This window comes from Melozone crissalis, unplaced genomic scaffold, assembly GCF_028551555.1.
Source record: "Melozone crissalis strain CALT ecotype California unplaced genomic scaffold, PUWL_Pcris_2 ptg000068l_1, whole genome shotgun sequence".
NCBI lineage: Eukaryota > Metazoa > Chordata > Aves > Passeriformes > Passerellidae > Melozone > Melozone crissalis.
In genome coordinates, this window is record NW_026535846.1 from 16,589,563 (window position 1) to 16,610,399 (window position 20,837).

At 46.8% G+C, this 20,837-nt stretch overlaps 1 protein-coding gene across 1 annotated transcript; it reads right to left on the reverse strand.

Annotated features, from left to right (window-relative positions):
- Nucleotides 1-665: 665 nt before the first annotated feature.
- Nucleotides 666-16,436, reverse strand: LOC128945733 (rho GTPase-activating protein 20-like). The gene is made up of 14 exons (XM_054289573.1): nt 16,357-16,436; nt 13,569-13,739; nt 12,913-13,062; nt 12,351-12,392; nt 11,544-11,628; nt 10,649-10,726; nt 10,410-10,476; nt 8,977-9,165; nt 8,079-8,254; nt 7,394-7,555; nt 6,244-6,353; nt 5,141-5,330; nt 4,451-4,568; nt 666-3,894 (listed from the first exon to the last, which is right to left on the reverse strand). The coding sequence occupies exons 1-14, from the start codon at nt 16,434-16,436 to the stop codon at nt 2,165-2,167; spliced, it is 3,348 nt and encodes a 1,115-aa protein (XP_054145548.1). The 3' UTR covers nt 666-2,164.
- Between the last annotated feature and the right edge of the window lie 4,401 nt (nt 16,437-20,837).

Genomic DNA, 20,837 nt, shown 5'->3' on the forward strand with positions numbered 1-20,837 from the left:
GCTGTGCTGGCAGAGGCTTCTTGCCAGCGTGGCCAGCCTGGCAGAGCTGGGCTGGGAGGTGAGTGTGTTTCACAGCAGTTCAGTGCAAATGCCACCACCCTGACACAGGGGAGAGAGAGCAAGAGCAAGGGGGAACAAAAAGTGACAGCACCACAATGACAACTTGTGTGTCTTTTATTAAAACAGTTACAACTTTAGCTCTGGAAAAAAAGACTGTGGATGCTTTATTGCTGTTCATGTGTGAGGAAAATTATGTTGGTGGTGGAGTTGTGTTATGATTATATACACCTTTCATTATACAAGGGCCACAAAGGTGATCTGGGACAGAGAGTGCCACATCTGAGAGGTAAACACTCTTCATCTACCAAAATAGACTGTATACACCTAGAAAAGTGGGCTCTGGGCTTCCCCCTGGTTCCCTTGCCCTAGTATTTGATGATGTGAATTTGGAATGCTGGGCCAGGTTCCTGTCACTGACCCTCACAGGCACCTGGCAGATGAGTGGAGGGATCTGACACCAGATAATTTTACAGAGGTGGCTTTCCCATCTATGCAAGGACTGAACCATGGCAGCTGTCATGCAGCTCCAGCTCTGGCTATTTGCAGACACTCAGCAGCTTGCAGGGACACTTATTCCACACACAAAGCACAACTTTTCATTAGGATTCATATATTTCTCTTTTCCTTCACCCATTCACTGTTCACTGAGTAAAAGGATTGTCTCTCTGACAGATACCACCATAGAAAACTCTCATGTAACTTTCAAATGAACCATCCCAAACCTTTCAACCTTTGAGACCTTTCCCATTGTTTCCTTAAAACAACCTGTCAAACTAATGTGGTGCTCTCAGTATCTTTTTAGAGCTCAGCTGGCAGTGTCACAACCCTCTAACAAGTCCCATTTTGTCTGTGGCACTTCTGAGCATGGCTTTGAGGGATGCTTCAGGACTCCACTGGCTGCATCTCTTTGGTGGTCCTTACCAGCATCCTGCTTAGCACATCCCTGCCTGGAATTCCCCAAAATTAATTCTGCTGGAGTGCACAGGGGCACATGCTCTGCTGAGGGGGAACTCAGTGTTTCTCTGAGCCAGCATCGGTGATGAAGCCTGGACAGTTTCAGTGCATGGACTGACAACTTTCTGGCAAGATGGGACTTTGCTTCAGCATCTACTCAACAACATTCCTCACAACTTCCACAACTCCTTGACCTCGTGCTAAAACCAAGCCCTGCTCAAGTCCCTCTCAGCATGACTAGGAATTTAGTCACTTGCCTCATCCACACTGCCTCTAGAAAGGGGCATCAACATTGACAGAAAATTGTCAACTTTCACTAGGACTGAAACTCCTAGCTACTGAGCTACTCCCAGAGGACACACAAGAACATTCACAGCCCTGTCAAAGTGACAGTACTAAAATCCTTCATGGCAACTGTGTCTCTGTCAAATGCTAACTTTGGGGAAGGTACGAGAAGAAAGAATCACAGTGTAATTAATTCCAGAAAAAAGCAATCTTGGCCGTAAAATGTTACACATGCTGTCTGTCAGTGAATGCTGGACTTTGGACTCTGGGCTCCAGCTGCTGATTTTGGAACCCAGCCTCAACCAATAATGGTTGAGGGCTGTGAACTAGACCAGAGCAGCCAACAGATGAGCAGAGTGAAGCAGCAGTGATTTCTGGAATGAAGGTGAAGAATTTTCCTTTGCATGAACGGTTGTGATGAACTGTGAATAACGGTGGGTTTTGTGCAAGTGTAAAGATTTTTAACTAATTATTAAAAGCATTAGCTGTCCCTGTTGTCCAGTCATCCACCAACATCAGCGGCTGACTGGAGAAAATAAAGCAACATTTCTCTTTTCCTGCTATTAAAAAAAATGGAGTCAGGCCCTGTACAGGTCAGCTAATTCAAGGACAGGGAGAGTCTGGTGGGATTCACTCCATTCCACACCCAGCCAGAGAAGTCTCTTTCATCAGAAAAGGGCATAAAGAAAACACAAGAGCAACCCCCCCACCTCCCACCAAAAAGAGTATTACATACACATTAGTGTCACTTTACACTTGTTGCCCCAGGCAGCCTGCTAGATTCTTCACACCCTGATCATATATTACAGAATATTTTCTGTTGCACATACACAAAAAAATATTTAGTTCCTCCACAACCATTGCCTTAGACAAAAGTCTCTTCTGCAAACACCGCTGTGTCACGCTCCTCTGCGGTCCCCTCTGCCACAGGCTGGCTCCTGAGCCACTCCACCCTGCTCCGGAGCAGTTCCTTCTCCACTGCTTCCACCTCTGCTGTGGGACAGGCCTCGGTTTCATCCTGCTTGAAGTAGTCCCTGATGGTGTTCCGGATGGCGTCGGGGAGGATGATGCGGATGGTGTGGCTGAACGTGTCCGAGCCCTTGCTCTGGGTTGGCGCCTGCGCCGTTTCCACTGGTTGTCTCTCCAGCTCCTCGGGAGCAGAGGCACTTTGGGGGCTCTCTCTGTGCTTGGCCTGCAGGGATGGGACCATTGGCTCGTGGTGGTAGCGCCTGGAGAAGGACTGCAGGACAAGGGGGGTGTTCTGCCCATAGAACAATGTCTGGGGGATATGGACTCTCACAGTCTGCAAGCTCTTGGACAGGCTCTGCTCGCTGCTGCTGCTGGGTGAGTCTGTGCTGCTGGTGTTTGTCACAGATCCCTCCTCTTCTCCCACTTGAGACCCCCGAGAGCTTTCTTTATTTGGGGCCACATAAAAAGTTATCTTGGTCCGCTTCAGGCTCTCCTGGCTCAGAGGGCAGTCATCAGTGCCTTTGATCTCTATGTTCTTCACTGTCTTCTCCCTGTGCTGCTGGTGACTGGCCTGTGGGGATGTCTCACTGCATGGGCTGGCAGCTGGGTACTTAGGGCTTTCTTCAAACTCTTTGGTATAATCCTGGCTCCTGAGCCCTGGGCCAGGGTACCCTGAACAACTCAGCTGTCTCTCCTCCTCTTCCCAGTCAATGTCAGTGAATGAGCTTCCCATGGCAGCTCTGCTGACACATGGAAAACTTTTCTGCTCTCCAAAGAAATGACTGGTCTCTCCAGCCTTGGGTTCACCCTCATGAAAGCTGTCCAGATTGCACAGATGTAAAGGAGATGTGAAGGATTTGTGCCACTCTTTTTGGGACCTCTTGGCAGCTGTGGGAGACACAGCATGAAGCCTGGCAGAAGTGCCAAACATGAATGGCAGGGATGAGACATCTGTGGGACTGATGGCTGATGACTCTGAGCAGTAGGAGAAAGCACTGTCCAAGGAGCTAAGTGAGGAGGCAGAGGGGGAGGTGGTGGTAGAGGACAGGCTGGAGAAACTGGACCTGTTGGACAGGCTGGACTTCTGAAGGCTGATGTGCTTCACCCTGGAGGTGGTCTGCGGTGGTTGCCACAAACTCTGCCTGGCCTTATTAACCCCAGGGCTTAGGCCCTCATCAATGAGCTTCTGGCTCTCCATCTGCAGCTGCCTGAGCCTGTGGACGTAGTCAGCGTGGCTGCTCATGATGGTGGCGTCGCAGCTGGACTGGCGGGCCACGGGCTCGTGGCTCTGCGGGGGCAGCTGGGAGCTGAGGCAGACGCTGGGCTCGGAGGAGCAGCGGTCCCGGGCCGGGCTCAGCGAGCGGATGGAGCCGATGGAGCAGAAGGAGCCGTCCTCCTCCAGGAGCTCGTAGCTGTCTGCACTGGCGTTGGTCTGCGCTTTGCTCTGGTAGCAGGCTGTGATCTCGCTGAACAAGTCCCAGTCTTCCTGATCCTCATCGAGTAACAAGCTTCTGGGTACTTCAAAAATGGCATCATCAGATTCCAGGTGGTGCTTTCGCCCTTCTGGATCACAAGTGGAAAACTCCAGCTCATCGGAGGAATCATCATGCTGAGCCAAGCCTATGTCTGGGGCAGAGGACACAAATTTATTTGTTGCCATATATATAGTACCTCACAACCAAACCAGGGAAATTGTATGAAGCCCATGGAAAAACAAAGATAATCCATTATTCTCACAGGAAATAATAAAAAAATTCTGGCTTGATGACCAGTTTTCATCACTAGCCTGTATTCATAGGACAGCTAACAGAGACAACTACATCTCTTTCCATACAAACCATGTGGTTTAGCTTTATAGAACTAACCTGGAAAATAAAAATACTGCTGGGACATGGCAGTGTTAAGGCTACACTAAATTCTTGCAATGGTTAGAGTAGGTTTAACAGCAGCCATGGAGAAAGGCAACCATCTCTGGGGACACATTGGAGTTTCTGCACCTCAACCCTCTGCTTTGCTTTCTCTTCCTGCCTATGCTTGACAGGCACAGAGAAAACAAAACCTAGCTGGTTTTCAATGTTGTTCCTTAGAAGAAACGTGAAGGTAAAGCAAACTCTTTTGTCTGAGGACTTTACCTATTAAAAGATTTTAAATATTTCTGGAAGATTTACTACCACCAACTTACCCAGAGATTCTGCTGAATTTTTGGACTTCTTTATGTCAGGTCTTTGGAACAAGGAAGCAATATCACCCCCAAAAATCTCTCCTGAGTTTTCAATCAGAAACTGCACTAACAAGGCCACCTGGCAAAGACAGGAATTCACAGATTCAGTTTCATGAAAACAGAGCAAGTAAAATCATACCCAGATTGTCTCATTTTTTTTACAAAGATGTAATTTCATCAAGAAGCTGTTAACAATGTGGCAGTGCATCTGTATGAACACCTGAGGCAAGAATATGAACTATGTGAACTGGTGCTGTGAGCCAGGTATAGCACATTCTACAGTTTTCCTCACTATTGCTTGTACCTCATAAGCTCCAAGCAAGCATTCCTCCTTTCTGCTCACTGCTCATTTTGTTCCAGCTGAGGTGGCAGTGTCCAACTTCAGCTGCTCCAGTTTTCTTGGGCTGGCTTGGCCATATAGGAAGCTCATCTGGTGAAGCAATCACTGCTTCCCTTTTCACCCTGGACAGCCTGAGGGCCTAAACCCCTCCCAGCATGGGCAGAGCTGCACAGAGGAAAGGATGGGGCCTGGGTGCCACTCAGCCAGCACTGCCACTGGCCCTGTGCCTTCCTTTAGGCTACAAAAGGCAGTGCCCATAAAAAGCAGTGAAAGAGGAAACCAGAAGTTTTCCCAAACCCATGGAAGATTACCTTCTTTGTAGAGCGGCTCTCCTCTTCAGGCCCAGTGGGACTCGGTAGCCACAGCATATTGGGTGCTATGCAAAGAGCCAGGTTAAAGGCATTCATCTGGTTCACTCCAGAATTCTGCTCAATATGATGCAGTACTCCAAAGAGGTGTCTGAGTAAGATGAGGTTGGCCTCTGGAAGCTGGTTGATGAGACTATTCAGGGAGTGGGAAAAAAGGAAAACAGTGCTGTTCACAAACATCTGCTCTTAGGATTCCAGAAGTTGCATCCCAAAGCTTTCCCCACCCTCCTGCCCCTTTGTACCCAGCCTGAGACATCCCCACTTGATAATAAGGTGAATCTGTGTCACTCCCCTCCACCACCTCATGTGAGAGCCACAACTCTGCATCCAAATTTCCCACCTGCTCTGGTCTCAGAGCTGGAGGGACAAAGGGACTTGGGTTCAGAGCATGTGGGGGAAACCCACAATGCCTTAACTAAACAGGGAATGCCCAGAGGAGACAGGAGACAGCTCCAGGCCAGCAGCACTCCACAGACACTGCTGTGTCATGTGCTGTGGGGAACATGGATAAAGAAGGCCCAGGATAAATGTTAAGGTTCAAAAACTGAGCTGAGCCATGGTTGAATAAACGGGATATCCAACAGGAGGCTGATAAACTGCTCATGCTCAGGGCAGCAGTTTCACGGCAATAAAGCTGTTTTCAAGGTCCACATCTCCACCTTGACAGGGCTGTTTCTTCTAACTGCCAATATGATGATCAGCCTCATTTCGTGCACGTAAGAATAAAGTTACTGTCATTGAAGATTTAATTCTGCTACCATAGATGCACTTCTGGTAGCTGAATTATTACGCTTTTTTAATTTACTTGTTCTGCTAATTTGAATAATCATCAGAAGAGAACTTTTAAATTACTTTTTTGGGATCAGAAATGTTGAGGATGTTCAAAAAAGACCATTGAAAAGAAAATTTTCTGATCCATGACACTGGCAATTGGCAATAGCTCCTCCCCTGTGGCCTGGAGCATTGCCAGTAATCTCCCAGAAAACGAAGGCTATTCTTAGGCCCATATGATCCCCCTTTACTCATCAAAAGAAACTTTTACAAACCTTTTGATAGCTTCAATCTTATGTGCCCGATTTTCTGTGTCCATAGCTTCCATCCACAGTCCGTGCATGTCTGAGGATAGAACACTGTCAGGTATATTTCGGAGAAAATCCTGAATTAAATATATATATGCAGAGCAGTCTGGTCAGTTTTGAATTCCTGGTTTCAGTTTCACAATGCATACAGTCACTGTTTATTCATATTAAGCACAAGATAAAACAAGACACTACACAAACATGCTTATTCTCCCCTCCCATGCCCACCAAGCTGTCTTCCTCAGGCTCTTTTGTGGCAGCACTGCAGGATGAACAGGCAGCCCTTCTGTTTTGCCCCTTCTCCAGCGCAGGACTGTCCCTTTTCCAGTCCAGCAGAGGACTCAGCCCTGGGGCTCTGAACAGATCTCTCTGAAACATTTCTCAGCTAGGAGGACTGCTGGTTTTTCTCAGGGAACTATTCAACAACTCAGTGTATGTCTTGTCTTGGGAAATGCTTGGATATCAGGCCAACAACAAAAAAGGGGATTTTTTTTTTTTTATACTTTGGTGCCTAAATTACTCTGACCAGATTTAATTGCCAGTACAAAATACAGGCTTTTCCTTACTGAAACATGGGTCTTATCACAAGCTTCATCCCTCACCCACCACAGCTCCTCTGCTTGGATTTAGCAGCTGCTTTCCCTTGTGCTTGCTGGCTGATCAGAGGGTGAAGGCTGGGGGTCCAGAGAGCACAGGTCAGCTCCTGTTTTGGGGCTTGCAGAGCAGCTGCCCTCAAGTGGCACAAGCCTCCCAAACTGTCTGCAGCCTCTGCCTTGCATTCAGAAATGACAGAAAACATCTGTGCTGCTGCAACCAAAGGGTTTTTATGCATATGTCAGTGCAGCATCTGCCATGTTATTTGGCACTGTACAGACATCACAGCTACCTTGCAGGTGGACATCACTGTATTTCCTGCTGGGAGTGGTTTGGTATGGGCAGGTGCCAAAGGGAGCCCCATCCTGAGGGGCTGCACATATCTGCATGTGAAAACCAGGCCACTGAATCACCTCTGTGCACACAAACAGGTGAATCCTCCCTACCCATAAAGAATCACTGCTTCCTTAAAGAAGGAAGGTGCCACTGGCCCAGACAAGCTGAGTTACTTGGCCACACTTACCGTGATGACAGCTGCAGCCACAAAGACTGACTCTCCATCCACCCGAACATCACCTCCAGAGTTCAGCTTCTCTTTCAATTCCTTGCAAGTCTTGGCATTGGCAGAACGTCTGAAAATGCCCGTAGTAGAGGGACCTTCATGGTACAAGAGGAGCAGCATATCCTAAGAGAAAAGCCAGTTGTACTTTAGAGCCTAATTCTTTACCCTCTTGTTTGTGTATATTATTCATCATGTGTTGCAATGTAATTAGCAGATGACCGAGTCAGTAATGGGAAGAAAACAATACAAGAGATTTATCCTGATCTAACCAGGGAGAAGAACCTGACAGGCAAGCTGCAGATAAAGTTCATGTGGGCACGCTTATCCTGTGACAAGTGTAAGCCCAGGGGACTCTTGTAGTGAGTGAGTTCTAGGCTACATAGCATGGCAGGATCCACTGACATTGCCCCTTGTCAGCTGGTGATGACCTTGAGGCACTCACTGAAAAGGACAGATGCCTGTGAATGAAGTGATGGGGATTACAGGAGAGGGTTGTTCCCACCCTTGTTACTGAGCTGAGTCTGGATCACAAGTAAACTATGGTCCTCTTCCCCATTCAACCCTCATCAAAGCTGCAAGTGGCTTTAAATTTTGGGCTAAACACACCAAATTTACATCAAGACAAGCAGTCCAGGCTGCTGCTCACCATGATTGGCTTGGGAAGGATTCCATCAGGACAGACAGAGGACAGGGACAGGCCGAAGAGCTTGCGGGGTGTGGTAGGGGACTGTGAGGGAGGGCTGCCTGTGGGGGTGCTGGTGCTGCGGCGCAGGGCCCAGTCAATCAAGGACTTCTTCCTCTTGGTGTGCTTCTGCAGTGACTCTGAAAGCAAACACACACCTTCATTACACCCCTACCTGCTGGACAGTGAGTGATCTACAGTGGAGGCAGAGTTCCCAGCAAAACAAGCACTTTCTACCCTCACCTGTTTATTAACTGAACTCTTAATGGGGATGGTTAGACAATATACAGCAGTGAAACCACTTATTCCTCTCTCAACCATCAGCAAAACTCTCAACCACCATTCTTCTCTTGCTGTCCCTGCAGTGCAAGAATCACTTCACCCTTGTGACCAGTGATAAGCCTTAAGAAAATGGCATGAAGCTGAGTCAGGGGAGGTTTAGGTTAGATCTCGGGAAAATGTTTTTCACCCAGAGGGTGGCTGAGCACTGGAACAGGCTCTCCAGGGCAGTGGTCACAGCATCAAGGCTGTCTGAGTTCAAGGAGCATATGGACAATGCTCTCAGGCTGATGGTGGGGCTATTGGGTACAGGGCCAGGACTTGATGATACTGATGGTTCTCTTCCAACTCAGCATTTGTTATGATTCTATTACAATGACTTGCAGTTGCAGACTAATGAAGGACTAAAAGCTAAGTCTGAAAATGTGCACAGAGAAATTTCACCTCTCTGCAGTCTCTTTCTCTTTACATTCCATTCAGGTGTGAGAGCAACTCTGGATACATGTATGATGCCAGAAGAGCTCAGCACTGCCCTGGTCAGTAAAGTCTCTATCCAGCTGTACCACACTCCTGCAGCCCTTACCTCTCCTCAGCTGCACTGGAGCCTGGAGTCTGGGTTTCAGGACAAACTGACACTGTTTTTCCTTTGAGAGCTGAGCAAGGAGGGAAGCCTCTGTGCCATCAGCCAGGAGAGTGTTGTTGTTGGTTCTTTGTTGATGGTCAGCAGAGTCCCGGAGACAGCTCAGGGCGATGCTGAAGGGATGCTCGTGCCCTGTTGAGCAGAGTTGTGTAAAGAGCAAGCAAAAATGCAGAGCTATGGTAAAAACTCTTACTGTTATTGGAAAATTCCAGCTTTGGTGATCTCCATGATGAATGCTTAGAACTTAACAGGCAAAATTCAGTGGTTTATTTTAAAATGTTTCTCCTATTTCTGAAATCATCCCCTACACATCTGTAGCACTCCAACACCATTGTGATTGTCCTCAAGGCTCCCATATACACATCTCCCCTCCCTCAAGCCTGAGGAGTTTCTAAAACCTAAAAGGAAAGTTTTCAAATAAACAGCCTGTGAAGGCATTGATGCAAGTGGCCTACATGTGCTCATGATGTCAGTTTAGGATTAAGGTTGCAGTTCAGAAAATAGCAACCCATATTCAACAAACTGGGTTTTCAATATGGTGCAATGTTTTGTGCAGAAAGCACAAAATATTGTCATTATTTGAGAACTGAAATGCAATAAAAACTAAATAAGTACCAAAAGAGTAGGAGAAATATGTTTGCTTCCTAACTAGAGGCTTGTAAGTCACCAATAGACCATGGAAAAAATTTGCTTCTTTCAGTTGTGAAAGTACTTTCCTCTAGATGTAAAACACCCTTGCTGAATGACCACCTGACTGCAGCAATTAGTTTGGTTCTGACAGAGCCCAAAGGCAAAGGGCCTGGGAAGTGTCAGGAGCAGCTCTGTCTGACAGAGGTCAGTGGACACCTCTGCCACAGACAGTGAAGGTGGGCAGAGGCTGCCCCTGACCTCCTGCTCTGCCTGTGAGGAGATGCCTGCTCAGCTGAGCAGGAGAGTATCACCAGCCTCCACACCTGGAGCCCTGCAAGCTCATACCAGCAGCCAGAGGGATTGAATTAGGCTTTGGGGCATGTCCTATCCCTGCACCACACCTGCTGCAAACAAGGTACTTCCTGGTATAGCCTGAAGATCTCCCATTTATTTGGAGCATCTGCTGAAAAGTGTGATGGGCTCCCACCCAGAAATGCACAGATTTGCTCGGAAAAGGGAGGTAAGTGTGAGGTTTTTCAAAGATATCACCATGCTTTGATTAAATGTGGATGCTGGGATGATAAAAGCCAAGTGACATCTCACAGCAACTTGATGTCACATCTTACATCAAGAACAGTGTCCCTGCTATTGCTTTTGAAGTGAAGAGTGCAATGTTTGTGATGCTTCTCTGCCACATACACTAATACAATTTATTATTTTTTCTTCTGGTGCCAGAGGGCTCTTACCAATGAGAGGGTAAGGAGGCTCATCTTTTCCTGAGACCACCCAGAGGTGGTGTTCACTGGTCCTGCCCTGTTGGGTGAGGAACAAAGAGAAAAATGTTAGCTGAGAGGGGCCAGAGTGAGGGTCCATGATGTTGCCCTCCATTCAGAAAGCAACAGACAGCAAATCTACACTTATCCACACCCACTCTGTCCTGTGAAGCAGATGCTGCCAGCATCCTTGGCTAAAATCTGCCACTTACAGGGAGCCCAAGCTGTAGAAGGGTCTTCTTCATCACACTCTCTGCAGTTTCCACATTGGACACCTTGACTTCAGTAGTCTAGAAAGGCAAACAGAGAAAATACAGGAAGCTAAGACAAAGGTGAGAAGTTTGGTTGCGGTTTCTTGTAGCTTCAAAATCTGGGGAATATGTCACATCCGTGTCTAATGACTGTCTTTACTAAATGTTCATGGTTGGATGAGCTGTACAAATTTGAAGTACACCAGAAAGGATGATGGGTATACAAAGTGAAAGCTATTCTCCACTACTTCTTCCGTCATGCGTCTATTATATCACCCAAATATTTCATCCAGCAGAAATCACAGGAGTTGGGTGGTGCTTAGATGCTGTGTTTGATCCCATCAGTGTTTGGCTGATTATAATGCCACTGTCACTCAAAAGGGTGAACATGGAACATGGCAATGCTCATCAACCAGAGTGTCAGAGGTCACTCTGTGAGGGAAGAACACCCAGGAGGCAAATGTGACCCACCAAGCTCGGCATGAAGCCAAGAAATGTGTGCTAGGCTGGGACACATTCCAGTAAATTAATTCAGGACAACACACCAGAGGCTCTGTGATCAATATCCTCAATTCATAGCACTGGAAATAGGAATTGACTGTGGCACTCAGCCACAAACTGTCATGAATTTTGAACTGAAGCAAAAGGAAAAGAGAAAAGAAGTCAGAGGTGAAGAATAATCTTAAGTGCTGTTTGATAAGGGCCTGGCTATCTCCTCATTTCTCAAACCAAAACTCTCCAAGTGGGAAGGATGATGCACCCAGATGCTGGAATATCAGCACAGCCCTGCATTTTCTCCCCTACTCCACAGACCCCTGCGTATTCTTGATCTAAGCAGGTCCTTAGCTTTACTTACAGAAGAACAGTTGTCATCATCCAGCACAACGATCTGAAGGGTCAGAGTCTTCACATACTCATTTTGTTTTACCTTATTGATATGCCTGAAAGTCAAAGAAAAGGGGAAGGGATGTAGTTTCCCAACCAAATTTGAGAAGGACCCTAAAATTTGGATGGGACATCCTCCTTGGCACTGTAATAAATACAGATTAACTATGACTAACATGAATGTAATGGTTATAGTGAGGCCATGTGCTCTTAGTGACTTCTTTATCTACCTGGAGCACAAAGACTAACAATCCCCCACATGTAGTATTTCAGTGCAGGTAGATGTGTCCGCATAATACCCTCCAGTGTTCCCTCAGAATCACTACAGCTCTCCACAAATCAGTAGATTTTTTCCCCTCTTTGTCTCTATATAAACATTTTTGTCTGGGTGTTAGTGGAAGCAACATATAAAACATAAAAGAAAAAACTGTAGCCTCTAGATGCAACATAATAAAAATTTTAGTTGAAATCAAAAAACATCTGAAGAATCAGTAACACTTGTGACAGTTCCACGGTGATTAGCAAAGTCAACCTCCAGCTCCAAAGGAAAAAGGATCCTCCATCAACATCATCTTCTGATGGGTCCCCTTATTTCCCAACTGTTAGCACCAATTTTGCACTCTCCTAGGAGCATCTGTATTCAGATTTCAAAGGTGGGTTTTTCAATCAGCACTTAGACACTTGACATGCTGAAAATCAGAGCACGATTTGAAGGGCAGATTTCTCTAAGGCCGGTAGAGGAACCACATGGAAGGAGGATGAAAGGAGGGTCACTTACCCCAGCAGCTCTGACAGCCATCGTTCCTTCACATCAGCTGAGCTGAAGACAAAAAGGGAGGCAGATCATCAAACAAGTGCTGAATGGGCAACAGCCATTGGAAACTCTACCCAATTGCATTTATATATGGCTGTAAGTCAAAGTTGCTTCCTGCAAAGCCCTGGAACAAAAGCACAGTCCTTTCCTTCTTCTGTTCTATTTTAACAAATACCAAAAATAATAATAACAAAAAAATCCCAGCAACAAACTGGACCAGGTTTCCTGTCAGACTGGTGAGTGTTCAGATAAGGGAAAATCCCTTTCTGTGAAGTTGGAGTTAACTCATCTTGTAGGCCCTCATTATTTTTGCAGTGACCTTTAATTGCTATTTTCTTTCTCCTAGTATTTCCTTCCCAAAGTCTGCTGTTCCTAGAACTATTGCTGCCAGCACAGGTTACCTGGGTTTCAGGGTATGGAAATGGAAAAGGAAATGGGCCCTTTAGCCTCAGTCATTGTTTCACTTGACACAGGAGATTAAGTAGCTACTGGGGTGCAGAGGGAGCTCTGATGTCTGATAAGGTACCTGAAGGTGACAACGTAGTTGGTGATGGGCCAGCCAATGACAAATGAATTCTCAGGACTCATCTTTTTCTCTGTCACTTCACTGAGACACGTGCCGGTCCACACTTCACTCAGATGCACTTGCTTTTTCAGCTTCAGGCTGGAGGAGGATCTGCAATGGAAGTTATGAATTCCTTAGGCCAGAGAATAACATTTAGACCTCCAGAGTCTGATAATTCTCCTTTCAAGTCATGCAAATGCAATTAGAGTTCTTAATTTATACGAAAGAGTCAGACTGAAAGTCAGTTTTGTCCTTCTGCCTCTTGCCCTCATGGTGTATCTGCAAGCAACCTCATGAGGAAATAGGGAAAACTGATTAGACAACCTTTTTCTTCAGACAAATGGAGTGAAACATTAATTTCAAGAAGAATTTGTGAAGGTGGAAGGGGAAATGCCACATTTAAATCCACATTTCCAAAGAAACATTGTTTTAGAGGCTGCTATGTGCTCCACAAATAGATCAGAGCCTCATAAAATCTCATGAGTTGGAAGGTACCCTCATGATCATTGAGTCCAACACCTGGCTCTGCACAGGACAGCCCCAAAAATCCCACCACATGCTGAGCTAGCTTCAACAGCACCTACTGGGGAAAAGGAAGGAGTGGAAATTCCTCTTACTTGGACTTGGCAATGACCAGCACATCACTCAACAAAATCAGATATCTTTCCTGGGTCTGCAGGCCCACGGTTAGCTGCACTCGCTCGTCCAGGATGAAGGAGGAGCCTGGGCTGCTGAACACCCCACTTGGCAGCCCATTGTCTGAGTGGGAAGAGGAAAGAGTAGTTTCCCTGGAGGAGTAAAAAAAAATCAAAAAACTTTGTCAGAAGGTTTTCTTTTCTGTTTTGGAGGAGCCTGAGAGCTCTGTGCTTCTATTTCCCTCTATTATGACCCACACTGGCCTGCCTCGGCACAATTAAGTTTACCAGCCTCAGACAGAAAACTGCCTAAAAGCCCACACCAAATCTTGTTAGATTAATCTGCTGAAATAGCAGTTTTTGAGTGATTTCTCACTCAGGTAAAAGACTTACTTCCTGCACATGTGTGTGAGCTATGACTTGACCATGGAAAGCCCGTGGCTCACGGCGTGGCTCAGCTGGGCGTGGGGGCACTGCCCTTTCTGTGCATGTTTTCCATCCAGACTGAACAATTTGTCAGCACAAGAGTTGCAGCAAAAAGAAAATGAACTGCATGTACTCATCTAATTCCAGACATCTGATTCTGGCTTGCCTGGCAGCCATCCAGCTTGCTGTTTCCACTGAGATTCATAGAGGTGCTCACCATTTCCAAAAATCCCTGAGGGGTTTTGCACGTTGACTTCAGCCAACAGGGCAGCATGGAGATTGAACCAGACCTTCTCCCTGTGCTGTCCCCAGCTGGAAGAGCTCTGCCAAGGGCAGTGTCCTGGCCTGCAGCTCAGCACCCCACAGAGCATCTCCTCAGCACTGCTCTGGGCTCAGGGCAGCTGGCACAGCAGCTCCCACAGCCATTTCTGTGCTGCATGAACATGCAAGAGTTCCTGCTCACACAGTGTGTTTGTGTGCCTCAGCCTGACTTAATTAGTGAAACTCTGAGACACGGCCTTAGACTGACACAGAAAATACCTCACAGAGATCCTCCTGTCTGCACATATAGACAAAAATGTGTATCTTGCTTGCAGAAAAGGATCCTTGCCTTCTCTTCACCCCTCAGCAATTCTGCTCTCCCTCTGCTGCTCTACCCTCTAGTCTGAGGACACTCTACACAAACAAATAAAAACCCACATGAGCTGCAATTGCAGTATTTTTGACGTTGTTGGTGTTAACTCAGTTTCCACTGGCCTCATAACTGAACTCACTTGATTTCACAGGAGTGAGGTTAAAACCAGCCAGTAGTTGCTTTACTAAAATCCTCCCCCAGTCACAGGAACACCTGCACTCTGGCAAACAGAAATTCCCTCTTCCCTCCTCCACAGCCACCACCAAGTGAATCTTGACTTATGCAGCTGTGGGGCTGAAAGTGAGAAGCTTAATCACCTTCAGATATGATATTAAAACCCTCCATGTCCATCAGCTGAGACGTGGGAGCCACAGCATCTCACAATCCCAAGCAGTGGATTTCCTAAAGCTGGAGGATTACCCAGCTTTATAAACACAATGGCAGGATAGCAAAAAAAATCTCACTGATGCTTTCATGGCCTGAGCAAAGATGGCATTGGACCAGCTCCCTCCATAGCAATTCATCACAAGAAACATTTAAAGCTTCCCTCCCTCATGTTCTCCAGCCAAATAAAGTCAAGAATTTGTTTCTCTTCCTCACTTTTTTTTTTCCTTGCTGCAATTTAGAGGGGGTGGGAGGAAGGAAAAAGAAATCACATAACTTTTTCAAATGACAACTAAATGAAAATCAGTCCTGCCCTTCATATTAGGTGTCCTGTGAGACTGACACTCCCCCCTCATTCCAGAGAAGCAGGCTGCACTGTGCATCCATCACCAATGGTGGGATACTAAAGGGATATTCTTCAGGAGGGCTGGTCCAGATCAATCAGTTCAGCTTTATCTTCTCTTTCTTACAAAGAGAGAAAAAAATCAAACTAAAGAAATCCCTCAGGAAATGTTATTTACAAAACTGCTATCACAGCAAGGCAGAAAGGACCATGGTATCCCCTTATCTGTCCCTGGCAGTGACACAGTGCTGCAGGAGGGGAGGAGATCAAGGAGGACTCAGCTCCCACTGGGCTGGGGTGCCCAGCTCAGGGCTGGGTAAGAACGCTCTGTGTTTCAGCAGAAAATGTGCATGGCTGGCATGTGGCTCCCTGACTCTGCTGGCACTCCTGGTGCCTCACTGCAGGAACAAAGCATCACTCAATGGAGGTGGAGGCATGGGGGCAGCTCTCCACTGCCTGAGCTGGCAGGAAGGGAAAGCTGCTGCCCCTGACAGGGACAGGCTGGCCTGGAGCAGGTCTGGGTCTGGCAGCTCTTCCAACAAATGTCCTGAGCCGATGCCATCCTGCACAGGGCTCTCAGGGCCTGGCCATGCCTCCCACCACTGTCTCCATCTCCAGAAGCAGCTCCAGCCCCCTCACCTGCCCAGGTGCACCTACAGCTGAGGCAGAAGCAATTCTCAGGACTGTCCCCCCCACTGGCAGTGCACACATGGAGCAGGGGCTGCACAGGGCTCTGGCAATGAGTGGCTGCAGCTGCACAGGGAAACTCTGAGGTGGAACCCCAGGATGCTCCTCAGGGGTGCTAAATCTGCATCAGCCCATGTCCTGCAACCCACCACCTCTGTCTGGTGCCTTGTCCCCCCCACCTGCCCCCACAGGACCCGATTCCCCTCTACATGGTTAAATGAATTTGAAAACCAATTTGGTTTCAGTCTGTGCAGGCAGGAAGATGGGAACAGGAGTCAGAAAGGTATTTTTTCTACCTGGAATGGGACTTTGATTTTCCAAGCGCTTTAGTAATGGCAGATGAGGTAGATCGTCTTCTCTGGACGATGGGCTTCATCTTCTGCAAGACAAAAAGACATTCAAGTTAGCCTGGCCACCTTGGGAGCAGACCTGCTCATTGCACTCTCCAAATTCTCTGCTTGTCTAGCTAATAATTATGAAAGCTCAGCACTGAGAGCCATGATCTGTGCTGCCAGACACCCCCACCCCTTCCTGATCATTGAAACACTGGTCAACTCTCACATTTATGTTTTCACAGCCAAATCTCAAAGTAATTATATGAATAAACAGAGGAAAAAAACTAAAGTATGAAGTTCAAGAAAAACTTCCAAACACTCATGGAATAGTTTGGTAAGGAAAGGTACAGAAATACAATTTAAAACTGAACCAGACCAAGATATGAAGAGCATGTAATGCTCTAGGAAGTTGTACTTCTTCATCAGCTGGAGGAATGGATGAGGTTCCTTGGTAGATTTTTCTCTATTTTCATTTTCCATGACTCACAGTTCAGCAAACAGGTTGTTACCAGGCCCCTCTGCAGGCAGCCTAACCTCAAGACATTTGTGTCTTTTTTAACAGCCACAGCCACCAAGTCTTGTATAACCCAGAACTGGGGTGACTGTAATGGTGAGACCCAAGAGTCAGAAATTATAACTATCCAAGTCAACATATACAGAGGTCACAGGTCCCCTTTTATTTGCTAAGTAAATTTTGTGCTGGAGAAAGATGAGAGATTTTAGCCTGGGAGAGAAATCCTTACATCAGTGACTCTTGATTAGTGAGCATGGGAAAATCTGTCCCGTGGCTCATTTCTAATTTCAGCATTTGCCTATGTTAGAGCTTTAAGTGCCAGGGAGTTCAGAGCATGTTGAGACTTACTGATCTTTTGACTTCTGAATGTTACAAAATATGAAAAATTCTAGGAATTGAAGAAACCATGATTGCTGGTTGATGAGGGAGGGCTCCTAAGGGGAAAGGATGTTGCTTTTGTTAACTGTATACTTTTCAAGGTCTGTGCTGAGCAGTGGAAACATTCATTGCATGGGAGCTCCCTGGTCCCATCTCTGAGGATACAAGGCTGTAACAGCTCAGCACCTTATGACTGCATTACCATTCCTGTGATGCCAGGGTAAGGTTTTATCTCATATCAGGGATGGAAATGAAGAGGACAGAACCATTTCAGCCAATTTGTGTGACTGCTGTTCACCACGTTGTGTCAGGTTTTTCTGAGCAAACTGGAAGGCTGGCTGGGGCAGGTTTGCTTCTGGCTACCCTCCCTGGAGCTGCAGGAGCTCAGCAGGGCTGCAAGTCTGTCTCCAGGGGTTTGTGAGAGAAAATAAAAGTTGGTGGAAATGATTTAACACTGTTCAGAAAGGGAATCCATGGCAGAGGCTGGAGTGGAGTCCAGCTGCCAGGGAAGGGACACCCTCCTCATCTCCCATTTGGTTGACAAGACACCTTTTGACTTGTGCAGCCAAGGACCTGGGAATCCTACAGGCTAGAGCTTTCCACAACACAGACTCCTGACTCCATGCCTGATCAGGTCCAACAGAGGCCTCCAAAGCACAGATGACCTTGTGAAAAAGAATGTGTGATTACATAACTCAAAGCTGGAGCAGGCCTGCAAGTGAGACTTCATAAATCAATTTCCTAATAGATAAATATTCAGCTTTGAGTATCCTTAGTGCTCCCTAAGCAGGTTCCCTGGGTACATCTACAAATGTAGACAGAGGCAGATGGACAGCAATTTATCCCTCTTACCCTGCTGTGACATTGCCAAGCAAAAATCTTTCTTTGGAAGTTTCACAAGGAGAACTGAATAAAAATAACATCAGCTCACAAATGCTTGTTTTTAAAAAAGGAAGCCCCTACTAAAACAGAACATCTGGCTTCTGGAAGTGCCTTAATAGGATAAAACATTCCCACAAACATAATGCAGCAAAGCATCAGCCATACATTATCTGAAGGTGGGCAGCGAGGATGAGTGTGGATGCCTGGGGACAAATGCCAGCAGCTGCCACTGCAGAGGTCACTGATGAGGACAGGGTGAGCTGAGGCACCTCTGTGCCAGGGGCACTGCAGATTGCAGCAATGTCTTCAGAGGCACTGTAATAAAGCCTTGATAGGATCTCCTGTGCCAAAGAATCCCATGGCACACAAAACCTGGCTGTAGGCAAGGCAATCATGTTGGCCACTCCAAAGCCACTCTCTTCTGGGGTACAAGGGGTGCCAAGGACAGACATGATGGAATTTTAGGGTAGGAGGGCATTTATCCCAGAATAAACTTCAGGGAGTTGGTTCTGGTGGATTTCTTCTTCTGACCACTGTGAAAGCTTTCAGACCGTTCCTGAATGGTGACAGCAATGCCCTCCAAGCAGCCTTGTCTGAGAACCTGTCCTACAGCACCACCTCCAGCAGGCACTGGGCTACCCCTGGAAGTCCAACAAAGTCAGCACTGGGACTCTCCAGTGGAATGCTGTGACTACAGGACACAAGGTACTCCCCATACTTGATCTCTCTGGTGAATGCTGAGATCATCAGCTGTCCAGAGGTCCAGCTGCCTGACCCCAAACAGACTCTAGGCAAACAAAAAAATTGCTTTCCAAGACCTCAGCCAAAGTTCCTTTGATCCTAGCCAGTCCCACTCCTTTGGCAGGACATCACTGGAATCCCCTTACTGTAGGTAAGGCAATCATTTTGGCCACTCTAAAACAATCATCTGACTGAGGGAATTTGACACAGCTAACTGGCACAATTTCAGGGTTAACACACTTAATTTGCATGGCCACCTTCTCATCCAGCTCATCTCTACAGCCACAACACAGTGAGATTGTAGGCTCCACAATACCAGCAATCCCACTCCTAACCTTACTAGTTCTCTTCTTACTAACTATTCTAGAAGCAGCAGTAGTGATAATCCAGGCCTATGTTTTCGAACTCCTACTGAGCCTCTACCTACAAGAAAATATCTAACTCTCAATGGCACACCAAGCACATTCTTATCACACATTCTTATCGCACACTCTTATCTTATTTAATACAGGAATTATAAATTGTTCTGCCTTTGGTTTCAGTAGGCATACAAAGTAAAACAGTTGCTTGTGTACTCCCTCTCTGCATGGGAGAATCTAGCTGTGTATCTCATTTTAAACAATTTGATTGTGCATGGGCCAGCCCATGAAAGTGATATTTTCTTAAGAGACTGCTGGACCAGGACAGAGCTTCCTAACACCTTGAGTGTTCTCACAGTGCTGTGTAAATGCACTCTGAATCCAGCTTATTCTAAGTTCTACAGTTTTATGGTTTTCTTGCACAAATCCCCTCCCATCTCACTACCCAGAAGCAGCATTACAGGTCCCCTGTGTGATGCTGGAACCCCCTGACCCTCCTGCCCAAGGGCTGGGCTGGAGCAGAGCTGGCTGGGGGTGGCTCCCAGGCACACTCACCTGGCTGCCAGCAGCCTTGGGCAGCCCTTGCCTACAGAAATGTTTCTGCAGGAAGAGGGGAGCTCGCTGTGCCCCTCCACACTGCAGCCAGGCTGGGCTGTTCCTGGAGCTCAGCTCTGCTCCATTCACTGGGCACGGAATCACAGCAGTGCCGAAGGCCGTGGCGTGATCCCTGTGCTGTTTTGGTGCCATGGAAACAGAGACTCATTTACCCAACACACTCTGGAAGTGCCTGAACACTTCTAACACTCTGGGCCATGTTTGTGCATTACTCATCTGTGAGCTGCTGATTTTAGCTGTGTATTTCTTGGCACCAGGGGGGCTGTGAGTCTGATGCCCTTCATTCCAGATCCATGTATGGTCTCTGCTATCGGCTCAGCTGGCCAGCAGCACTGGTTGGATTTTTTTCTCCCTGCTGACCTCTGCACTAGAATGTTATTCTCCAAATAGTTAAGGTGGGATGGAGCTGAAAAATAATGACATCTGCTTAGCACAGGGTGGGTTTTCCTTCTGACAACAGCTGGTCAAAGTTTGCAATGCCTGTGGCACTGGAATGATGCAGTTTGGTTATGTTGCCATTCAGAGATGAAAAAAAAAGTTTAACAGGGCTATTTTTCTGTAAAACATAAATTGAAATATTTGTTTCAGAAGCACTGAGACACTGTTTCTTTGAAACCACACTGTGCTTTCTTCAACCCCAGCGTTTCAGGGTGAGATTGCAGCACCCAGCTCACACTTCCAAGGGAAATTTGCTGCTCCCAGTGCTCTTAGCTGCCAGGTTCTGTGACTCTATGTGGAGCATTAAGCTGTCAGTGTCACTCTCCCCTCATTAGACAGTCACTTCCCAGCTGCAAAGATGATTAAAGGGTATCATATACTCTTCAAAAAAAGCCACCCCAGTTTTTAGAATCATGGATTCAGAGTCCATTTCATGCTGATATTCTTATCTGTCAGGGAGGCTTATGTTGCTAAAGACATGGTCAGAGGGAGTAAAACATGGGCCACAATGTCTT